Source organism: Girardinichthys multiradiatus, chromosome X, assembly GCF_021462225.1.
Source record: "Girardinichthys multiradiatus isolate DD_20200921_A chromosome X, DD_fGirMul_XY1, whole genome shotgun sequence".
Lineage (NCBI taxonomy): Eukaryota > Metazoa > Chordata > Actinopteri > Cyprinodontiformes > Goodeidae > Girardinichthys > Girardinichthys multiradiatus.
Window position 1 is genome coordinate 9796855 of NC_061817.1, and position 24344 is coordinate 9821198.

At 38.5% G+C, this 24344-nt stretch overlaps 1 protein-coding gene across 1 annotated transcript in view; it reads right to left on the reverse strand.

Moving 5' to 3' along the window:
* The window catches only part of LOC124863292 (protein shisa-8-like), a 162805-nt gene extending 157292 nt beyond the window's left edge, over positions 1–5513 (reverse strand). The window contains exons 1-2 of the mRNA XM_047357619.1: positions 3482–5513; positions 392–1030 (exon numbers count right to left, since the gene is read on the reverse strand). Coding sequence (XP_047213575.1) covers positions 392–957 — 566 coding nt within the window. The 5' untranslated portion in view covers positions 958–1030; positions 3482–5513. The remainder of the gene's footprint in view (positions 1–391; positions 1031–3481) is intronic.
* Between the last annotated feature and the right edge of the window lie 18831 nt (positions 5514–24344).

The following is a 24344-nucleotide window of genomic DNA, read 5'->3' on the forward strand; positions in this document are numbered from 1 at the left end:
ATAAAGGCAAATTCCAACCATGATCTATCAATCAAGTGAACCAAATAAAGCAAATGAAGAGTATAAGGGGATGATTTGACTGTTAGGGAGATACACATGATTGCATTTAAGGTAGGTAAGGGAGAGTGAGCCAGCGTAACTGTGTGCTCATATTTGCCTAAATTGACTATGAAGAGACGAACAAAGAGTTGACTAACACCTTAGCTAAAGAAATGCCTTCACCTTGTTTCTAGTTGTTTTGCTAATGGCATTCTAATAAAACTGAACCAGAGGACTCTAACCAAATTAATTTGCTGGCTGGTATAGAAATGATCTGCTAACATCAACAAACATCTATCTGCCCAATATTATTTATAAATTCAATCATCCACCTATCCTTTTCTGTTCTTACCTTGAGTTTGTCATGTCTGTTTGACCTCCTTGGCTCTTCTCCAGTCCGAGTTTTGTGAAAATCCCCACCAGCACCATGATGGCCACCACCCCACAGATAATGTACACGATCATGTGGGTTCGATCCCGATCTGGTTCCTGATGGACCTCTGTGACAGGTACTCCTGGTTTCCCGGTGTTCGCCCATACAGGTGTATCATAGTTGGAACAGGAGGTCTGGTCTAAACTGTGGATTCTGAACTGGCAGCAGAAGCGGTAGAAGCAGGAACCGCAACAGAACAGGTAGATGCCTGCGTTACAGTTAAATGGTGGGTCCCACTGGCCCATGACGTCATAGTACCCCCAGCAGCGGTTCCCACTGGTTGAATCTGTTTGTAACTGTGGATCTGGTGTTGGTATTGCCAATGCTGCCTCTGGTAAAACAGGAGATTCTGTGGTCTGGTTGTTGGAAGATGCCTGTGCTGAAACTTGACCTGATGGCCATGAGTTCAGTCCGCTCAGGGTAGTCAGGCCTAGTAACATGGCCAGTGAAAAGTTCAACAAGAGTGAACACATCGAAGCGGCCATGATGGACTTACTCCAATTTCTTGCAGCGTCTCAGTTCGGAAAAGTAACAGGTGATAGAAGACCAAAAAAGCTCCTGCAGTTTAAGAAACAACAAGAGACAATTAAACATATCTCTCTCTCTCTCTCTCTCTCTCTCTCTCTATATATATATATATATATATATATATATATATATATTTATTTATTATTATTATTATTTTTTTAATTAGACAGATTAGTATATTAAAACACAATTAATGAGATTTTTATTGTGTATGTTCAGGATGGGGTAATAAATCAGAGAGAAAATTCTAATTCAAAGAACTTTGTGCATTAAACTTAACAATTAATATAAGTGATTGGATTGTGATTGGAAATCAACCAATAAATCAGATTTCCAACTAGCAAATGCACCAGACCTAAACCCTACTGTGCTAACATCAACACTTTTTGGTATAGGCATTGCTGCTGAGGGAAGAAAACTCAATCATCTTTCACATACCCCTTAGCCCTTGTACATTGTTGTTGCGGATTTGCTTCAAATTACCTCCGATCTAAATACAACTAAGGTAGCATATATATCTCACCAATGACAATTGGTGAATATTCTACACATACAAGGGTTATATTGGAAGCACTTTGCCACCAACTACGAGTTTCAATTACGCTCAGTTATCCCTAAATGTCACTAAGTTGCACATTAAATGCTTAATTATTAATCTATTGGATTTACTATTTTTAAATTAAAAATCCCAACTTAATTTGGCATCCCCCTGATGCCAAAACACAAATCGTTTATTTTATTTTTAATTTTATTTTAAGCAGACATTATTGCAGGAGCGAGAGGTAAAAGCCATCTCCTATTGTTTTCTTAAAGGACGGTATGTAGAGACGGCATAAGAGGATTGAAGTCAGCCTAGTGCTGTGATGTTTCTGATCCAGGAAGAAAAGAAGTACTAGACCCATGTCTTCTGATCATGTATAGGTTAGCGGTTTACAGTTCAAAGGTGTTATGTAGCAGCTACAGATGGAAGATGGCCAGCAGGCTAAAGGCAAAAACACTTTGGGATTGCTGTGCATCATGCCCATATTTTCTTACCAGTACCACACATTAGATGGGTCACGCTGAAATGCAGCAAGACAGATTGCTGGACATTACCCAGGGGTAGTTCTTTCAGCAGTGGTTATGCTAGAAAAAATAACAAACCTATAAAGTATTGCATAATATCATTGTGTTTCACAGTTGGGAATTTAAAATGAATGAAACACATTTTATGTGCGACTCTACTGAGTTCCACTCTATGCTTCTTTTGGGTCTGTGATATCGCCTTTCATTTTCGAAACTCCCAGATGTGAAGGGTATCACCAGATTGATTGGTGAGAAATCAACGGCCAGAGGCAGCAAAGCTCTTTTTTATTATTATTAATATTATTTTTTGTGGATTTGTAGTGGAACTGTTTAGTCAAAGAGGCTACATTTAGCTATTACCAGTATCAGATGGGTGACGGGAGATTCAGCTGAAGCAGAGACATGTAAGAAGCTATTTAAAAGAAGACTGTCTTTTCTATGATGGATTGCTGGCTGTTCAGTCAGGCTGCTACAACAGGCTGCTCGACCTTAGCCAGTGCTGGTTCTTTTTCCTCTTCACCATTTTGTACTTTTGCAATTTTGGTTCTTATGGGCACGACTCTTTCAGATGTGCAAGGAAACCATTCTTCACCTATTAACATTTTGTTGAACTGGAAAAGGGCACAATAGACCCATAGCTGACTTCAGCATCTACCAGAAAGGCTAAATGTATGACAGCAAATGTGTCTTGTTTCATTATTTTGAACTTTAAACATCTGGCTGTTATGGAGTCAAGTATAGGTCTGAAAAGTCTTGGGAAAAGAGTTGTTTACAGTTACTAATTCTGTGATAATTGTGCTAACTGCTAGCACAAGATGCTAAAACTAGCCTAAAATATTAACTCCACTCCTGCTGTCTGTGTTTTAAAACAGCTAAACCCTTTTTTACAGCAACTGAGTTCTTTCACACAGTGTGACATCGCCTCTGCTCTTAAAAGAAAAAGTTAAACTGTTTACAGCATGGAGACCAGTCAAAAAATATACTATTAATTTTGTTCTTGAAGAGAAATTGGAATCAGCTAAAATACGTATTTGCAGGTGAAACACTTTGCAAAAACTGGACATCAGAAACTGGCAACAAATGTTGAACAGCTGCAGTTTTAAGATTAAATGTATTGAGTTTGACTTGGTAGGAATCAATTGAGTTGAACTAGCCTGGGCTGTATGAATTTGACCTGACCACCAAGAGTTGGTGCTATGAAGACAAACTGAGCTGAATTCAATTTATTAATAGAAGATAAGTGTGCTTTATCACTGGTTTTGTCAGTTATATTATGCTATATTACAGAGAAATAAATTAATGATTTCCCTGTAGACACAAATACACATTCACAGAAACACTATGAATTCATGACATTTTACTGTGTGTGTAGACATATTTGTTTATCAAAGTTAATAAAAAGTCAGCAGAAATCACCTTTTACAAAGCCATTCAAGTCTTCAGCAGACAGCAGAGGCAGTTGTAGACAAATCCAGACCCTTGGGGAGGAGGATCCAATTTAGGAGGGTGTATTACCTATGAATGAACTTGCCCCTGGCATTTTCAGCAATGAACATCCCCACAGAGTGGATGAATAATCCATGAAAAGGGAGATCTGTAGATTCCCAAAGGTGCTGGCAGACAAAGCAAATCAAAACTTGCAATAAGCAAAGGTTCCAACATGGATGGTTTTTCATTCCAAAGATAGACTCATATTCACGAGTGGATAACACCTTAACACTGAAGTCAAATGGGTTTTGATGTCCAGAAAAACAAAAAAGTCCTCCACAGGTCTTAACTTGCATCTATCATCCTGCTACTGTCAATGTCACTGTTGAGAGGAATCTTTTTAATTTTTGCAGTGGCCATGTTTTCGGCGCCACTGTAATCCACTTCGGTAAACGTTACTCCCCTCTCTGAAAAGTGTAGCTTTCAGTTGTTCAGCTGCTGACGTCTTTACTAACTAATTTGTTGCTTTCTATTTTCAGCCACAGACCCAACAGGTAACAACAGCTGTGAAATATCTTTAGAGGATCACTTCAAGCTCTCGTCAAGCTAGAATCCTTTGGTGATCACGGTCCAGAAGTGCACCTGGGGCTTGGTATCTCTCACTTGTGCACATCCATACTTCTACACGTACACATCCACAAACAGCTCCCTGATGACAGAACACTGTCAGTATCAGTCTGGAGCTTTTAAGTGGTATACACAGGGGTCCAATGGCTTTTTTCACTCGCCGTGTGCGGGGTTGCTGCAACTGCTGTTGCTCCCCTGAGACCCCTCCTCTCCTTGGATCCAGGGGTCTAACAAACCCAGGACACCACTCTTGGCTTTCAGCCTGCTCAGTTTTGTCCTGCAAGTGCACAGGTGAAGAGAGAGGAGGAAGAGAGCAAGAAGGGCTCCTGTACTGAAGCTATTATTTTAATGTCTTGGATCTGCTCCATAAAAGAAAAGATTAATGGGTTAAAATGATTTGTCCATTTCGGAGTGGAACATGGCTTCTCCTTCTTCAGTGGTTTTGTTTTCCCTCCCTTTCTTTATTTATGGCTCAGTTTTTATTTTCATTACATGTTCTTATCCTAATCTCCCCCCAATCATCCTTCCTTTGGTGTTTTCACCTCTGTCCTTCTCTTCTTCGGCTTACCTCAACCTTTTCTCTCAGACCCAGTAGGAGTTTTTTGCCGCTGCTGAGGTAATATCAACGTGGGGTCAGGGAGCCTGCAGACTGCCCTCTGCACTTTCAGCAGAGCGCCTGCATGAGCCTCACTGGAACAAAGCTAGCCCAGCCCGCACAGACGACAGAGACAATTGGTGATGCGACAGCCGAACGGCAGTGTGGCACCAAGGGCAGAACCAAAAACATCCTGTTTTCAGAAGAAGCCCCTATGGAAATGCAGGACATAGGACAGCAAAAGCGCTTTTGTAATATTCTTGCATCGGTTACTCAATTTCCAGTTTTAAAATTTTTCTATTTGTTTCCTATCTCCCCCTACTGAGAAAAACAATTGAAAAAAATCAAAGGTTTAATATGCAACAGTTTTAAGCAAATGCTGCATATTATCTCCCAATTTTTTAAAGCTTTTTGATGTCAATTCAGTCGTTGTCCGGCTGCAGCTTCTTTGAAAACAGGCATAATTTGATATATATGTATAGGAATTTTATATATATATCATATGTATGTGTTTTCACTGGTGCTCTGCTTGTGGGATGCTCCAAACAGAAGTGTGAGGCGCTCACAGAAGCAATACGATGCCCTTTGTTTTTTCTTTATTCCATCCTCTCCCTTTGTTGTTGCCTCCTCTTCAGCATGTATTCCCTTAAATCCTCGGTCCGCTTGGATCGTCTGTGTCCCGTCCGCCAGCAATGCTCGCACTCCTACTGCTGCTTCTACTGTTCTGTGGCAGGACTGGATGTTAGTATCTCACGCAATCACTCTGTTTCTCTCCCTACTCCCTATTTCGAAGTCACTCCTCCCTCTCTGGCTCACTCCTGCCCTCCCTCATGGTGTCTTTCTTTTGCACTCACACACACATGCAAGTGCCTTTTGTGCATAAATGAGTGCAGCTCTGGCTTGTTGACTCTCCCTTTTACTCCTGCTCTCTCACTCATTATATGTCACAGACACTGCCTTTACCAAGTTTTTTTCTCCTTAGTTGTATGTGGGGTGGAAAAAGATACATTTGACTATAGCCAAATATCTTTTGTCAAAATGAAGTATTTTTTATGAAGTGCTCTCTAATTGCCAAGATAATAATATGGGTGAAGGACTTTAAGCGTAAAAACCCTATTTTATCAGTTTGAGACTCTTGGTTTGAAGTAAAAGAGGAAGTGTTTCTTTAGTTTTGAAATTTTATTAGAGAGTTGATGACTAAAAATGGCACGTCAGACTGTTACATAAGCATTGAAGAACTAACAAAATTAAACGTCCAACAGGAATTAACATTAGGTCATTCAATTTTCTTGATCTTCCTATAATGGAGGTGCCCCAGACTTCATCTGATTATTGCTCATGTCAGGAAGTGCACACATATGCCTAAAAATCAGCATTTTTTTTTTTTTTGGCGGCACTGGTGGCCTTTATTTTCCCAGTATTATTTGACAGTAGATAGACAGGAAATGGGAATGAAGGGAGAGGGGAAGACATGCGGCAAATGTTGCCAGGTCCGGGACAGCCACGTCGAGGACTAAGGCCTCTGTATATGGTTCACACGCTTAACCCCCTACACCACCAGCCCTGTGCCCCATTTTTTTTTTTCAGTAGAATTTATCTCCATATCTGAGAGAAATGGACATACATGCTAACATGTAAAACATGGTAAATAAAGAAAGGGTATGCACATGAAGAAGTAAATGATTTGTTTATGGGAACAAAACACAGGTAGAAGGGATGAGATGGGGACTGGGTGGGCATGAAATGGTGATGGGGTAAACTAACTCAGAGTTCAGAAAAGATACGGATTACTTGTAAACACTTTAAGAATACTGCAGCAGGCTAAATGTTAGCAAACAATACAATCTGTAAGCTGCTCCTATCAGCATTTAACCAACGCGTTTATCACAGTTTTTTTAAGGAACCTGGATTGGACTTTTCCATCTCTTGTTTAAAATCTAAACAGTTTTGGTTGGTCAAACCTAAATGGGAATATTTCACTCTGAACAGATATTCTTGAAAACACAGATTAAGATTTAAGCTGTTTTTTTTTTTTTCTCGTCTTGTTCGTGTGAACCCAATATTGTTGGAATTAAAGGAAAAAAGAAAAACAATATAGTGTGTGTCAACAAGACCTGGTTAGATTCAGAAAGGAAGAAGTCCTGGAGTTGCTTTGTTTTGTTGCTGCATTATAAAGACAGCTTGTTAAGATGGGAAATATCACCCAGTTACATAAGCATTGAAAATGCCACTTTTGATTGACTAGTTTTACTAAAGTAAACGACAATTTAACAGTTTTTAAGCAATCTGTTGTGTGCCTTTGGCTTAAAATCTAAAATATTTATACTGATTAAATTTGAATGAGATAAATTACACTAAACAGATTTCTTTGACCAGGAACCAGTATCCTACATAAAAAAAAAATAAAAATAGATTCTTAGCTTAACCAAAAATATTGTTACAATCTTGTCTTAACGCTTCATTATGAACTTTGTGATAGAGTTAATTTTAAAAAGCAGACCCATTATATGACCCAATATATGACTGGTAGCATCAAAATAAGTTCATAAAGGTGGTTCTTGAGTTCTGTGGTCAAATAATAAAGACTACTCAGGATGCTAGCTAAGAGCACTCGGCTACGTAAGGATTGATACATGTAAAAGCCTTCACCACTTTTAAATTTTGCATTTGCCACTATTTTGGCTACCGATAGAAAAAAGAAAAAGTGACAGAGGAGTAAAAGAAAATTTGTACGGCCTGTGAGAGTAACATGACAGGCTAATGCTAACTTGCTAACATGACTGAAGTTAGCATCTGCTTTGGAGCTTCCTGTCAGTGTTACACAAATAATAATGAGAACAAAATTACACAAGATTTTACAAATATTTTAGGATAAACTAAGTGTTGGACCACTTGTTGCTGAATATTGGACTACTTGCACAGACACCAGGCCTCCTGGTGCTTTCGGCCATTTTGTATCCAGGACATGGCGGCTGATATGACACGCCCCAAGTCTGACGTCACAGGGCGCTATATATGGAGGCCTCCATGTTGAAAACCCCGCCTTCAGCTGGAAATCTTGACACGGTTACCACGCAACTGAAGCATCTTCTGGAGAAGAAGAGATCCCACGTGGAGTCTTCATTTATTCTCTCTCGTTGGCCAACGAACAATTAATAACTGAGGTTTCTGGACTATGAAGGCCAGAAATTTCACTTTGCCGATTAAAGACGTGAGTTTAACATGTAACTAAAAACACGGAGTTCGAGGAACGAACCGCCACCGTGTTTTCATCCCAAGTCGACTTTGATGGTCAGATCATATTTTTCCTTTTCGTCAAGAAGGCCAAAGGACGGGGACTGACTGCTTTCCTGGAGTTGAGCTGCGGACGCGCACAACGCTTCAACCCCCCATCTTTCCCTCCCACTCGCTGACCCAGAAGGAAACTTCACCAAGTAAAACCCATCTTTTATTTTTATTTCTTTATTAGAAGACCTGGGCAGGGTCAGAGGTTGTAGAAGCGATCAGAATCGCTAGTTAGGATCTCGTGTTCTGAACGATATGTGCATGTAACCTTGTTATTGAAACTTTGATGTGTTATTTTGATATCTGGAGCCGCCGCGTTCCTAGCTCTGTGCGTGTTTTACCACGAGAGTCAACGCAGGTGTGGTAAGACTGGACTGTTAAAATCACCTCATGGTAAAATTCTCCATTTTCCTTTGTCTTCAACCTCACTGCTTGCTAGCTTGCCGCCAAAAGGTTTATAACTCTTTGTCTGCTCAGGAGTTGAGGGAAGTTTTATGATCAAGACATCACTGAATACAGTTGGAGTTGCGCCCCTGCCCACTCTCCACTCACTCCACACCTCTTTGCCATATTCTCAATTTTGCCATAAATGCTGGTTGATTCAACACCCACTACTGTGTTCTTTATGTTGCTTATTTAGATGTGTTACCCTTGTTATGTAAAATTTTGCATGTTGAGTAGGTGAAGATTAATAAATATTCACATAGATGAAGAGAGAGCGTTTTGTGGTCATTGTGTGCAAAAAGTGATTTGTCAGTCAAGTCTCCGGTAATAGTTATTAATTATTACTGAGTATTTAACGGTTGTAATTGTCAAAGGCGTTGAGCCGCAATTACAACACCACAAACATCTCTGGTCTCGATTCATAAATGAGGATTTTGGTTAAGAAGTTGATTTTGTCAAATTATGATTTTTAATTATAATTATTGATCAAGATTACTTAATCAATAATCATAACCCCCAACATAAGAATCTCGTCATTATTTGTGTAACACTGACAAGAAGCTCCAAAGCAGATGCTAACTTCAGTCATGTTAGCAAGTAAGCGTTAGCCTGTCACATTTTCAAAAAGAAATCCCCAAAAAACTAATGATTGCAGATTCTTTTAAACTTGTTGGGATTTGTAAAATCTTTACTCTTTATATAAGAGAAACATACCGTTCTTCAAAAGAATGTATAAATGAACACAGAAGTTTGTTTGAAATTATTGTGCATTTCTAGGAATTTTGTAAGTGTGGGTGTTATGTCCCCTTTTAAGTCAAAGTGTTTTCAGCCAGAGCCTAATTGGGCACTGGTTTAACCAGTCAGCAAGTACCACTCCCCTGTATGCTGAGTGGTCAGTTGGTGTATGTGTGTACTTATGATTGGCATATTTGATTTTTTTCCTGGATTGTACTTTTTATTTACATATAACTTGTGTGATGATTTGTAATGACCCTAAAGAACGCCACAAGCCGAAATGAGTTGGTCTGTTAATAAAGTTTTTTCCAAGTACTTCAAGTGTTACGGCAGTTTTCACCTTACCAGTTCATTGACCCTCTTCAAGCACCCTGGAAGTTGGTGAAGTTGTGCCAGAAACGTTTTGGATCGGGGAGGCCTCTCCAGATGTCACTGTCGTTCCCCGTGGGCGTTGAAGTCCCCCAGCAGAATAATGGAGTCCCCTCCTGGGGCACACAAGAAGGCCAGCTACTCTGCACTACCACTCGGCCCGTAGGCTGAAATGATAGTCAGAGACCTCTCCCCAACCCAAAGGCGCAGGGATACGACCCTCTCATCCACTGGGGTAAACCCCAACACGAGACAGCTGAGCTGGGGGGCAACAAGCAAACCCACACCAGCCCGCCACCTCTCCCCGTGGGCCACTCCAGAGTAGAAGAGAGTCCAACCCCTCTCAAGGAGATGGGTTCCAAAGCCCACGCTGTGCGTGGAGGTGAGCCCGACTATTTCTAGTCGATATCTCTCGACCTCCCGCACAAGCTCAGGCTCCTTCCCCCCCAGCGAGGTGACATTCCACATCCCTAGAGCCAGCCTAAGCATCCGGGGATCGGGCCGCTGAAGTCTCCACCTTCGTCCGCCACCCAATCCTCTTTGCACCGGTCCCTCACGGTTCCCCTTGCAGGTGGTGGGCCCACTGGGGGATGGCCTCGCGTCTCTCGTTCGGGCTTGGCCCGGCCGGGTCCCGCGAGGAGCAACCCGGCCACCAGGCGCTCTCCGACGAGTCCCGACCCCTGGCCTGGCTCCAGGGTGGGACCCCGGCTCCGCCGTACTGGGCGACGTCACGTGCCTCGATATTATGGTCCTCATGAGGGATTCTTGAACCACTCTTTGTCTGACCCATCACCTAGAGCCTGTTTGCCATGGGAGACCCTACCAGGGGTATTTAGGCCCCAGACAACATAGCCTCTAGGATCATTTGAGCACTCAAACCCCTCCACCACGTTAAGGTGGCGGTTCAAGGAGGGGAGTACGACAGTTCATTGACCCTCTTCAAGCACCTTGGAAGTTGGTGAAGTTGTGCCAGAAACGTTTTGGATCTTTATTGTTGTGAACAGGTTTTACACCCTGGTTTCCAAAAACATTGTAAAAAAAAAAACATGAAACCAGTATCATGTATTATCTGTTAGCTGGTTGTTACACCCCTGCTGTTTATGTTTGATTGTAGATTCAATTCATGACCCATTTTTCCACAGCATCATATTCATCTCCATTTATTTTTGATTAATCCCACATTTCAGTCTTTTTGTTGCAGCACATTTCGATTTTCCTCTTTCTCCCTTAAATGTCACATCCCTTGCGTATGTGACTATCAGTTCGACATATAAGAACATCGGTGCTGACTGAGCGTCAGGTCAAAGCGAGGATGCATGCTCTTGCATCCACGTGTGATGTGTGTTTGTGCCTCCGCTTAATGACTGTGCCAGTACCTCTGCACAACATTGCTTCTCTGCAAGCACGTCTGGAGCATGTGCGGCACTGCAGGCTATTAGGACTGATTTAGGGAAAAGGAGTGATAGATAGATGGAACAGAGGATGAGAGGCAAGGGAAAAAGCATAGAGGAGAAATGAAGGTAGGAAGCAAAGAGAGAGGAGGGGAGGAGAGAAGAGGACAGCGTCTGCCAAAGAGATGGGGAACGAGAGAAGGATTTGACAGAAAGAAGAAGAGGGAAACGGGAGAGGAATTATCGCAGGGAAAAGGGGAGGATTAAGAAGCAGGATAACTATGGGAATAGGCGTCGCTTGAGGGATAGTAAAAGGGAGGTGGATAGGAAAGGAGTTCAGTCAGGTAGGGAGGAAGTCATCTCAAGGGAGAGTGACATAAAAATAAAGAAAAGAGTCATTCAGAGAAAAATGCAGCAGACTGATAGAAAATAGCTTACAGAAAATATGGAGAATTACAATAAGGGTATGTTTAAAGAACACAAATAAAAAGATCTTGAAATATTTTAGCAAAAGAATTCTCTCCCATTTTCATTAGTTTTTGCCCAGTTTTCTTTGATATGCTCAAGATAATTTTTGTTTTTCTTTCTCTGCAAGCCCCCAGCTCATTTCCCCTTGGTGTTTTTACTCAGTGCAAACCTCTCAGGCTTGATTTACTTAAAATCCTTTGCAAAGTACATCAGGAGTTATGTCAAGGATACATCTTCCCCGCTCACTTAAGATGGCACACAAACACGCATTGCCATGACTTCATGGTAGAGTTAATGTATGAGCCACAAATCAGCTAATCCTCGCCTTCCCTCTTGCTTTTAAGTGTCCTCTGTGCATCTTGCCTAATTAACTGAAGGTCACAAGTTTATAAAAATAAATTACACAAGTTCTGAATGAAAGTCTGCTACCAGATTCTGCCATTTCTGAGAAGTGGGACATAAGTTTAGAATCTGTTGGCCAAAAAGCAAGATGCAGAGGAAAGAACAGTGTGGTGGCCTCAGGGAAAAGATGGAGGGTAGAGAGAACAGATGGAATTGGAGATCTTGAATCAGTTCTCTCATTTGGTTTAATTGCACACCTTCGCCCTTACCTATTGTCTGAACCTTTTCAGTCACAAATGGGTATTTGCAGGTACTGCTATCACGGTATTTCACGGTTTTCAAAACTTCCAGTTTAAAAACCTCAATGATTTTCCATCACACCGTCCATATCCTTTAAAGTTGAGGTACCAGAGAAAGTGCTGTAGTCTTGGCATTTTCTCGGCTGTATCGAGCTAAGAGTAATGCAGCACTTCCCCTACCCCACCTGTTTCTGACCACTTCTAGGCAGATGGCTGAGAGAAAGAGGGCCGCTACACTCCATGCAAATATACATCACACATGCAGTGTGATGCATGAATTTCTAAACCTTAAAGCTCAGGAACACTGTCGGAGGTTGTATTGAACCAAATAATACAGTTCTGGAACAGAGTGGGAAGTCCATAGTCTACGATAGTCTCCGTTTTTTTATCCTGCTGATTAATAAAACATTTAGGGATGCTGTTTCTGTGAGTTCCTGCAAGTGATGAGGACAGCTCTGTATGCATGTTACTGGTAGGCGGTCTACACCTGCTATCCCATTGAAAATGTTCTACAGTATTTTATCAGATTAATAGTGAGTGAGAGAGATGCAACAGTATTATGGCACTTAAAAAAAACTGACTGATATTTTGGTCATTTCCAAGACTATCCATCTAACTGAAGAGATCACAACCAGACCAAATTACTTTATGTGGTGAGTTGCATGCAACCAACTCTGAGGTATTTATTTTAATCTAGTAATTATTTCAAATGTGTATATTTTGCCTGCTAGTTTAAAAAGGTATAATGAGAACTATCAGAGACTTACATTTGTCAGACTACAGGGAGCGATCAGATTTCTTTGGGTCAAAAAATGGGGGAGCAGAAAAATACGTTTGTTCCTCTGCTTTTAAAAATGGGGCAGGTGCTGCTCCAGTTGCTAGCTCTGTTTACTTAGTGTCGATTGTCCTCCTAGTTATTCCATGTTTGTGTGCTGTCATTAGTCTCTCCCGAGTTCCTTAGCCCTGCTGCCTACTCAGTTGATATTCATTGTGTTGGTGGTAATCACCTGGTTTCTTTGTGACAATAACGCCTCCAAAGTATTCAAGCTCCTTGGTTTCTTTCTTGTGCTGCTGGGTTCTACTGCTGCTCTTGCACTGCTTCCTGTGTGTTTTCCTTTGTGTTTTCTTGAAGTTTACTGTTCATTTCCATTAAATCCTCGCCACCATGATCTTCCAGAGCTCCTGTCTGCATTTTGATCCCGTTCAAAAATGGTCAAATGTTGGCTTCGGAAAAGGATCAACACCACTACAGAGAGCAAATCACATGTGATTTTAGGTTTACTAAACAAAAAAACACCAAAATTACATTTTTAAAAGATCGATATTCATTAGTTCATGACGTCCCAGTCTTTCCATTCCCAACTGCATTCTTAGCCTATAGGAAAAAGATGCCTCTTAAAAATAATCAAATATTCAATTAATGACCTCTCACTGTTATAAAAGTGCAGAAAATGGAACAGATTTTCTCAAATTGTTATGATTCTGGCACGTCTGCTCTACCTTGTCTCCCTGGCTGCAATCAGCAAATTAGATGCACCTGGTGGCTGCTGCAGTGTAGTGCAATCTGTGGAATGCCAAGCACCTGTGTCTTCCCCGATATATACTGACTCTGACAAGCAGACAGTGCCAGATGGGAAAAGGATTGGTTGGAGGCAGGATCTTGGCGCGAAACTTCGATCTGAAAACGTTGGTCTACTAAGAACCCCACAGTGGTAGAAATTATTTACTTTTGGAAGTGGCAGTAAAAGGCATAAACTGGTATGTGAATGGTTCAGAATGGATACACAGGAGGATAATATGGACTTTGATGAATGGACGCCAGTAAGTAGAGGGAGAGGACGCGGAAGAGGTAAAGCAGAAGAAGGAAAAATGTTAGACAGCCAAAGGAATAAAAGAGAGTTGGAAGAAAACAGTTCTGAAGAAGAGAGAGTAGTTAGGAGGAAAATCGGAAGGGAAGAATGTAAAATAATATTAAAGATAAAAAATGAAGAAGAAAAAGAGAACCTGAGTCCTATTTCACTATCTAGAGAAATTAAAAAAAAGATAGGAGATGTTGAAATGGTGAAGGTCTTGAGAGATGGAAATATACTGGTGGTGTGTAAAACTGAAGAACAAAGAAGAAAGGCTTTACAAGTGGAAAACATTTGCAAGAAAACAGTGACAGAGAGGAAGATTATAGGAGAAGATAAAATCATTCGGGGGGTAATTTATGGCATTCCTATGGAGGAAGATATAGACAAGTTAAAAAAAAGCATTGTTGGTGCAAAGATAAAAAATCTCAAAAGACTGACAAAAAATGTAAATGGTGAAAGAGTAGGAAGCCTGTCAATTTTAATAGATTTTGAAGAAAAGGTGTTGCCACAAAATGTTAAAATAGGATATCTGAGTTTTTCTGTGAGGCCTTTCATTCCTCCACCACTAAGATGTTTTAAATGTCAGAGATATGGTCACATAGCAGCTGTCTGTAAAGGAAAACAAAGATGTCCAAAGTGTGGAGAAGATCACAGAATTGAAGATTGTGGGGAAGAAGTGCAGGAAAAATGTTGCAATTGTGGAGGGCAACATAGAGTTACATTCGGGGGATGTGAGGTAAGGAAGAAAGCAAAAGAAATCCAACAAATTAAAATGACTAAAAACATAAGCTATGCCGAAGCAGTCAAAAATGTACAGAAAGAAAGATCAAGGGATGAAGGTCAAATTAGGATTCAAGATTATCAACAAAGAAAAGTAGAATCAGAGGAAAATGTTACAATGTCTGTGGAAAAACTGATATTATTCATAGCTTATGTCATTAACTGCACTGAACAGGCTAAACACAAAACAGAAAAGATTAAAATAATAGTCAGAGGAGCAGAAAAGTTCTTAGGGTTTAAAGAAGGATCTTGGGAAAACATTAATAAAAAGTTGGAAACAGATGGAAGGCAAGGAGGAACCCCAGCTGATAGAAATATATGATAATATTACAGTGGAATGCAAGAAGTTTAATCGCTAATGGACAGGAATTTAAAGGGTATATAGATGGAATTGAAGAAAAACCAGAAATTATATGTATACAGGAGACGTGGTTAAAACCAAACCTAGATTTTGTGTTTAAAGGGTATAATAGTATCAGAAGGGATAGAATAGAAGGAAGTGGAGGAGGATGTGGAATATTTATAAAAGAAGGGATACAATATCAGATATTAGGAAAAGGCAAAGAGTTAGAATATATAGTAGTTGAAATTTACAATAAAAAGGAAAAGTGTAAAATAATAAATTTTTATAATCCATGTAAAATATTATCATTTGAGTTGATGGATGAATTAATGGGATACTTAGAAGGAAAAGTAATCTGGTGTGGAGATTTTAATGCTAACAGCACATTATGGGGAAAATGTAATGATAAAAATGGACAAGTTATTGAAGAAATAATGGAAATAAAAAATTTGGTATGTATAAATGATGGAAAAGGAACAAGAATTAATGTAAAAACAGGTACAGAATCTGTGATTGATTTAACAATAGTATCAAATTGTTTAGCCAATAACTGTGAGTGGGACATTGACAAAGATACAACAGTAGGCAGTGATCATTACCCCATTAAAATCATAACAGGAATATTAATAAATAACAGGAATACAGGATTATATAAAAGATGGAACTTTAATAAGGCTGATTGGGAAAAATTTAAATATTTAAGTCAAAAGAAATTGGAAGAAATAGATGAGTCAATTGATATAAATAGTTTAAATATAAATATCTGTAAAAAAATATTACAGGCTGCAGAAGAATCAATAAAAAAAGGAGGAAGAAAGAACGATAAAAAAATTGTGCCATGGTGGACAAAAGAATGTAGTGAAGTAATAAAATTAAGAAATAAAGCATTTAAAATGTTAAAAAGTAACCCAATTTATCAGAATTTAATTGAGTACAAAAGAAAGCAGGCAAAGGTAAGAAAGATCATTAAACATACAAAAAGAGAATATTGGAGAAACTTTTGTAATACCGTAGGGAGAGAAACAAAAATTGATCAAATTTGGAAAACGATTAAAAGAATGAAGGGTATTAGAAAAGAATATGGATATCCTATATTAAAAATAGATAATATAACTATAACGGAAGATAAAGAAAAAGCAGAAATATTAGCTAAAACATTTAGTAAAATTCATAGTTCAAATAATATTAGTGAAGAGGGAAAGAAAGGTAGGGAAATCACAAAGATGAAATATAAAGAATTAATGCAAAATAATGTAGATACAAATAAATTAATAAATGAACCATTTACACAAGGAGAATTGAACTTTGTAACCAGGAAAACAAAAAATACATCACCTGGAAAAGATCAAATTTACTATACGATGATAGAACATCTTAATGACAAAGCAAAAGACAAAATATTAGAATTATACAATAAAGTCTGGGAGGAGGGAGAGCTGCCACAGAGCTGGAAGGAAGCAATAATTATTCCAATAGCTAAACCAGGAAAAGATAACACAAAACCAGAAAATTATAGACCAATCGCATTAACATCAAATATTTGTAAAATAATGGAAAAAATGATTAATAATAGATTAACATATTATTTAAATATTAATGGATATATATCTAGAAATCAAAATGGGTTTAGAAAAGGGAGAAGCACAAATGACTCTGCATTATGTTTAGAATATGAAATTAGGAGAGCACAAATAAACAAAGAAAATGTAGTAGCTGTATTTTTTGATATAGAAAAAGCATATGACATGATGTGGGTTGAAGGATTATTAATTAAATTAAATAAAATGGGTATTACTGGAAAAATGTTTAACTGGATTAAAGATTTTTTATCAAATAGAACAATACAAGTAAGAATTGGTCAAGAATTGTCAGATAAATATATAATAGATAATGGTACTCCTCAAGGAAGTATTATAAGTCCGTTATTGTTTTCTATAATGATAAATGATGTATTTAAAAATATTGGTAAGGACGTCGGTTGCTCACTATTTGCAGATGATGGAGCTATATGGAAAAGGGGTCGTAATATCAAATTTATTGAAAAGAAAATACAGGATGAGATTATTAGAATAGAACAATGGGCAAATCAATGGGGATTTAAATTCTCAGTGGAAAAAACAAAACTAATGGTGTTTACACAGAAAAGGAAAAGAGAAAATATCAAACTAAAATTATACAATCAAGTTTTAGAACAAGTAAAAAATATAAAATTTTTAGGTATATGGTTTGATGAAAAAATTATATGGAAAGTACATATAGAAAAAATCATAGATAAATGCAAAAGAATATTAAACATTATGAGATGTATGGCTGGTATTGATTGGGGAGCAGATCGAACATCATTAAAAAGAATTTATACAGGATTAATTAGATCAAATATTGATTATGGAAGTATAATTTATGGATCAGCAGCAAACACTCATCTTATAAAATTAGACAATATACAACATCAAGCTTTAAGAATTTGTACAGGAGCAATCAGAACCAGTCCAATAGCAGCACTTCAGGTAGAGATGGGAGAGATGCCATTAGATTTAAGAAGGAAACAGTTAGCAATAAATTACTGGATAAACTTACAAAGCAATAATCCGGATCATCCCACACGTGATATTTTAAAACCATGCTGGGAAAAAGAAAAAAAACAAGTTAAGAGTTTTGGTTGGATTATCAATAATATAGCAGAAAAATTTCAAATATATGAAAAAGAAATAAGTTTAATGTTGCCTTTGCCAGTAGTGCCACCGTGGCTATTACCAGAAGCAGTGGTGGATATGGCATTGATGGAAAAGAAAAAGGATCCAAAATGTAGATTAGATTCAAGTATAATACAAGAATATATAAACAATTACTATCATTATGTCCAGATTTACACAGACGCATCAAAAACAGATGAAAAAATAGGAGTAGCATTTGTAATACCAGAATTTAAAATAAAAGTAGGAAAAAGAATTACAGATGGATTATCAGTATATTCAGGAGAATTATTAGCAATATTGTTAGCAGTGCAGTGGGTGGAGGATATAAAACCATTAAAAACAATCATTTGTTCAGACTCAAGTTCAGCATTATTAAGTTTAAAACATAATCATTCAGAGGGTAGACCAGACATTTTGTTGGAAATAAAACTTACTTTATTTAGAATACAAAGAATGGGATTAATATTAGTGTTTTTATGGGTACCAGCACATGTAGGAGTTGGAGGGAATGAGAAGGCGGACAGGATAGCAAAGAAGGCAACACAAAACAACATTAGCTTTATAATAAATATTAGTAGGTCAGAGGCAAGAAATATAATTAAACAGAGAATCAGGAAAGAGTGGCAAAAAAGGTGGGATGAAGAAAAGAAAGGAAGATGGTTTTACAGAATCAACAAGATAGTAGGAGAAGTAAGAACAGGAAGAAGGAGTAGAAAAGAGGAAAGATTAATTACAAGATTAAGACTAGGACATACAGGACTTAATTCTACATTGTTCAAGATAAAGAAACATAATACAGGAAAATGTGATTATTGTGGAGAGGAGGAAACAATAGAACATGTAATATTGAAGTGTCAGAAATATGAACAAGAAAGAACAATTTTAAGGAGAGAATTTGTAGGTATTAAAGAAAATTTTATATTGAGAGATACTTTGCAAAGAAGTTTAGGTAGCAAACATATTCAAATTATAATTAGATTTTTCAAAAGCACTAAATTAATAAATAAAATTTGATTGTTGTAATAGTAAATAAGATTTAAAACCATGAAGAACCACACTCCATACCAGTTGGTGGCGGTAATGCACATCTTCAAGTTATTTGCCAACTGCCAAAAAACAACACAGAAGAAGAAGACAGTGCCAGATTTTTGAAAGCCATCGTGTGAGTAGATATCCAGCATTCCTTCCTGTCTGATCATTGTTCTTGACCTTGCCTTTTGGATTTATGCCTCTGCCTGCTCCCTGTCGGACTATTTGGATTTTGGTTGTCGACCTTGTTTTCTGCATCTGGTTTATGCCTCTGCCCGCCCCTTGTCTGACACCTCTTGTTCCGATCGTTGACCCTGTTTCTGTCCTTGGATTATTGAGCCAGCCTAGCCCTCGGATTATTCAGCCTGGAGTCACTTCTTACCTGTGCTGTGGAGATCACTGCCTGCCGCCCACAGAGGTTTCCCCTCTGGGTTTCAAGTTCCACTCAAGACAAAAGCAGGTTAGTGGCTTTTCTGATCCCTGCAAAATCTGGAGAGACTACAAGTCACTAATCCCTCTTTCTGCCTCAGTGATTCCTGGAAGTTGTGAGGAGTGTTACCTGTGTGACGTTTTCCTGTGGCTGAATAAACCTTTTAAACTTTCAGTACTGTGTCTGGCTGAATCTTGGGTCCGCCTTTTTCTGATTCATAGCACAAATTAAATTACAGGTCCTTCTCAAAATATTGGCATATTGTGATAGAGTTCATTATTTTCCATAATGTCATGATGAAAATTTAACATTCATATATTTTAGATTCATTGCACACTAACTGAAATATTTCAGGTCTTTTATTGTCTTAATACGGATGATTGTGGCATACAGCTCATGAAAACCCAAAATTCCTATCTCACAAAATTAGCATATTATTAAAAGGGTCTCTAAACGAGCTATGAACCTAATCATCTGAATCAACGAGTTAACTCTAAACACCTGCAAAAGATTCCTGAGGCCTTTAAAACTCCCAGCCTGGTTTATCACTCAAAACCCCAATCATGGGTAAGACTGCTGACCTGACTGCTGTCCAGAAGGCCACTATTGACACCCTCAAGCAAGAGGGTAAGACACAGAAAGAAATATCTGAACAAATAGGCTGTTCCCAGAGTGCTGTATCAAGGCACCTCAGTGGGAAGTCTGTGGGAAGGAAAAAGTGTGGCAGAAAACGCTGCACAACGAGAAGAGGTGACCGGACCCTGAGGAAGATTGCGGAGAAGGGCCGATTCCAGACCTTGGGGGACCTGCGGAAGCAGTGGACTGAGTCTGGAGTAGAAACATCCAGAGCCACCGTGCACAGGCGTGTGCAGGAAATGGGCTACAGGTGCCGCATTCCCCAGACCTGGGCTACAGAGAAGCAGCACTGGACTGTTGCTCAGTGGTCCAAAGTACTTTTTTCGGATGAAAGCAAATTCTGCATGTCATTCGGAAATCAAGGTGCCAGAGTCTGGAGGAAGACTGGGGAGAAGGAAATGCCAAAATGCCAGAAGTCCAGTGTCAAGTACCCACAGTCAGTGATGGTCTGGGGTGCCGTGTCAGCTGCTGGTGTTGGTCCACTGTGTTTTATCAAGGGCAGGGTCAATGCAGCTAGCTATCAGGAGATTTTGGAGCACTTCATGCTTCCATCTGCTGAAAAGCTTTATGGAGATGAAGATTTCGTTTTTCAGCACGACCTGGCACCTGCTCACAGTGCCAAAACCACTGGTAAATGGTTTACTGACCATGGTATCACTGTGCTCAATTGGCCTGCCAACTCTCCTGACCTGAACCCCATAGAGAATCTGTGGGATATTGTGAAGAGAACGTTGAGAGACTCAAGACCCAACACTCTGGATGAGCTAAAGGCCGCTATCGAAGCATCCTGGGCCTCCATAAGACCTCAGCAGTGCCACAGGTTGATTGCCTCCATGCCACGCCGCATTGAAGCAGTCATTTCTGCAAAAGGATTCCCGACCAAGTATTGAGTGTATAACTGTACATGATTATTTGAAGGTTGACGTTGTTTGTATTAAAAACACTTTTCTTTTATTGGTCGGATGAAATATGCTAATTTTGTGAGATAGGAATTTTGGGTTTTCATGAGCTGTATGCCAAAATCATTCGTATTAAGACAATAAAAGACCTGAAATATTTCAGTTAGTGTGCAATGAATCTAAAATATATGAATGTTAAATTTTCATCATGACATTATGGAAAATAATTAACTTTATCACAATATGCTAATATTTTGAGAAGGACCTGTATATCTTTCCATTCATTCTCCTTCCTTTAGCAATGGAGTTACAAAAGCAGATAAATATACCACTATACCAAATCGGAGGCCATTTCTTCAGGTCATCTTCCCAAACAGACGCTATGATTACAGGTACGTTTAAAAAAATGTGAATATTGTCAAAACGTTCAATATTTTCTGTCGCTCATTTCAGAAAGTGAAACTCAGACACTGCCAGTCAAAGGTTTGGACACACCTTTGGATTTTCTTATTCATTATTACTTTATACATGGTAGATGCATACTGAAGACATCAAAACTATATGTAAGAAACAAACAGTTGTGAAATAACTCAAAATATATTTTTTTCAAAATTACCCGACTTTGCTTTGGTCACTGCTTTGCACACTCTTGGCATTCTCTTGATGAACTTCTTTAGGTTGAAGGAGTTTCCAGAGGTAGTAAAACAAATAAAGATTGTGATTGTGATTTTGATGATTATGGCTTACAGATAATGAAAATTTAATGTCTCAGAAATTTAGAATATTACATAACACCAATGTTATAGAATAATTTTTAATGTATAAATGTTATGTAATGTAATTACATAACATTTACACACTTTGCACAGATGTCCAGAAGACAATCATTGACACCCTGCACAAGGAGGGTAAGCCACAAAAGACCATTGTTAAAGAAGCTGGTTGTTCACAGAGCTCTGTATGTAGAAAATTGGGTGGAAGGCAAAAGTGTGGCAGTGAAATGTGCAACAGGGATAACTGCCGCCATGAGAGGGTTATCAAACAAAATCCATTCAAGAGTTTAGTGGAGCTTCACAAGGAGTGACTGAGGCTGGAGTCAGTGCTCCAAGAGCCGCTACACACAGACGAATCCTACATATGTGTCCCTAATGTTGCATTCCTCATGTGAAGCCAAACCAGAACCAGAGACAACATCATAAGCATTTTATGAGAAAAACAACTGAACTCTTGCTCAATGTTACAAAGTCCTCTTTTCACATGAAAGTAGCTTGTATTTTATTTGAAAATTAAGGTCCCATCTATCAAGAATGTCAGAGTCCTCCATGCTTTCTTCTGCTGACAAGCTTTATGGAGATGCTGATTTGAATTTCCAGCAGGATTTGGCACCTGCACACAAGACCAAAGGTAGCAAATATTGAGGCATGGCGTTACTGTGCTGGACTAACCATTAAACTTGCCTGACCTGAACCCCATAAAATATCTATGGAATATTGACAAGAAGAAGATGATAGACACCAGAACCAACAATGCAAATAATGCAGTAATTCATGCAGAAGGAGCCCCAACCAATGTAGAGTGCATGGAAATGAATATACTCTTCAGAAGCCTGACATTTCTGCTTAAAATGTTTTTAATAGTCAATATTTAATTTAAGATTTTTTTTCATTAATCTAATGTAATATTCAAATTTGGAGACACTGAATTTTGGGTATTCGTTATCTGAAAGCCACAATCATCACCATTATAAAAAATAGACGACTGAAATATTTCATCCTATGTGTAAATAATCTATATATCAGGAGTTTCACTTCCTGAAATGAGAAACAAAAATATTTAACTCTTTCACGATGTTCTGACCTTTTTAGATATACCTATATATGATCCAATTTAAAGTAAAAGTTGATTTTGCAATGTTTTCATCTGCATTTGCACTGAGTGAGACTGTTTGGATGTAAGAATTCTGTTTCAGAAATGGGAAACACATTTCACACAAAGCATCATGGGTAATAGGAACAAGGTGGATAACAAATATCTAGAGCCGGAGTAAGAGCTCTACAAAGAATTGCATTACAAAACAGCTATTTCATTACTTTGTTTGATGGTGAAATTTAAAATGTGAGTGAGGTGATTTTACCTGTTTTGGTGACAGAAAACTAAAATTCTCATTTATAATTGTGGCATAAATTCACATTAACATTAAAAATCCAACAAAATTGGGAATGCTTTTTACAGCAAATGTTATGGTTGTGCATGTATCTGTTGCGATACATGTGAGATTAACAAAAACCATGCAATAAAAACTCATCACTGTCACCTTCCATCTTCAGTTCTACTTCAAATTGTACATTTTACTTTGTTATTTCTGTCTTCATCTCTAACCTCACGCACAGACTTCTTCTCCTGTCATTTATCGTAGATTTCTTCAAGTTAAACATAAATTGGTAGAAAAAGGAAGTAGTTATATAAGGACAGACAAGACAAGATGAAGGTGTGCAGGGAAAAATAAGAAAATCAGTTCTGATTGGAATGGAGATTGCAAACTAAATAAATACAGCTGCAGAAAGAGATTCTTCAATTTTTGTCAACTAAGTGAAACTTTCATAAGCTCAATCTTTATAAGCGGTCTTTATATGATTGCTATAAATGAGTACATTTCCTCTTCTCTCCTGTTCAGTGTGTTAGCATTTGCTGTATCTCTGTAAGAGGTCTACATCATTATTAACTGTCTGTTTCATCATGTTACAGCCTCACTCCCCTGCAAAGCCATTCACTGTGTGTATTTGTGTGTAAGGGTCAGGGATGGTAAGGCTGACTCACCAAGTCATTGATGAGATCTGCCCTCACTTGTGGCTTATAAACTGAAGCAGATTGGAGATGGACCCCCACTGTGAGTATGTGAGAGACACATGGCCAGAGCACTAAAGGGTTACTAAAGATAGGAAACTATTCACTTGACCCAGACTAAACTTTACTCCAGAGACCTATTGATGTTGTACTATCTTTGATTGTATGTTAGTTGCGCCCCAAGTGTGTGCACAATTGCTAAAATTAATGTTTTTTCCTCTTTATTTAGAAAGCTGTATTATAGGCTTTAAAATGAGATATACTTGTAGCAGCTGCTTCCTGTCTGCTTGTGTCATGTGTCCTGCTTTGCCTGTTGTGCTCAGGTAGCTACCAGTGTAGAAAAGAGCAGCACAGAAAGCATCTGAAACACTAGTCATTAAATGTTATAGCATTCGAAGAGAAGTGCTACTACTCTGGTGACACTATTGAATATCTGCCCTTTGTTTCAATGGCTAAGAAATACAATTTTGTCCAGGAAAACAATGGTCATGCATTGCCTTTCTATGTGTTTAAAATACATAATTAATTTATGGCTGACCATATCTATCGTGCATGTGCAACACTGCTACAGAAACAACACAGCTGTGGTTCAAATATTAAACAAGGTAAATCCCAAACCTTTGATCTTAATATCAGTGCACTATTATAAGTTGGAGTGCATCAAATGTGAGACACATACTTCCAAGGCATAACAGGACTTGATGCTCCATAAATTCCCCTTCATTTCCTTACATTTAGACCCATGTAACGTGTTTTTTAATACACCAAAATACAGGTTAAGTAGAA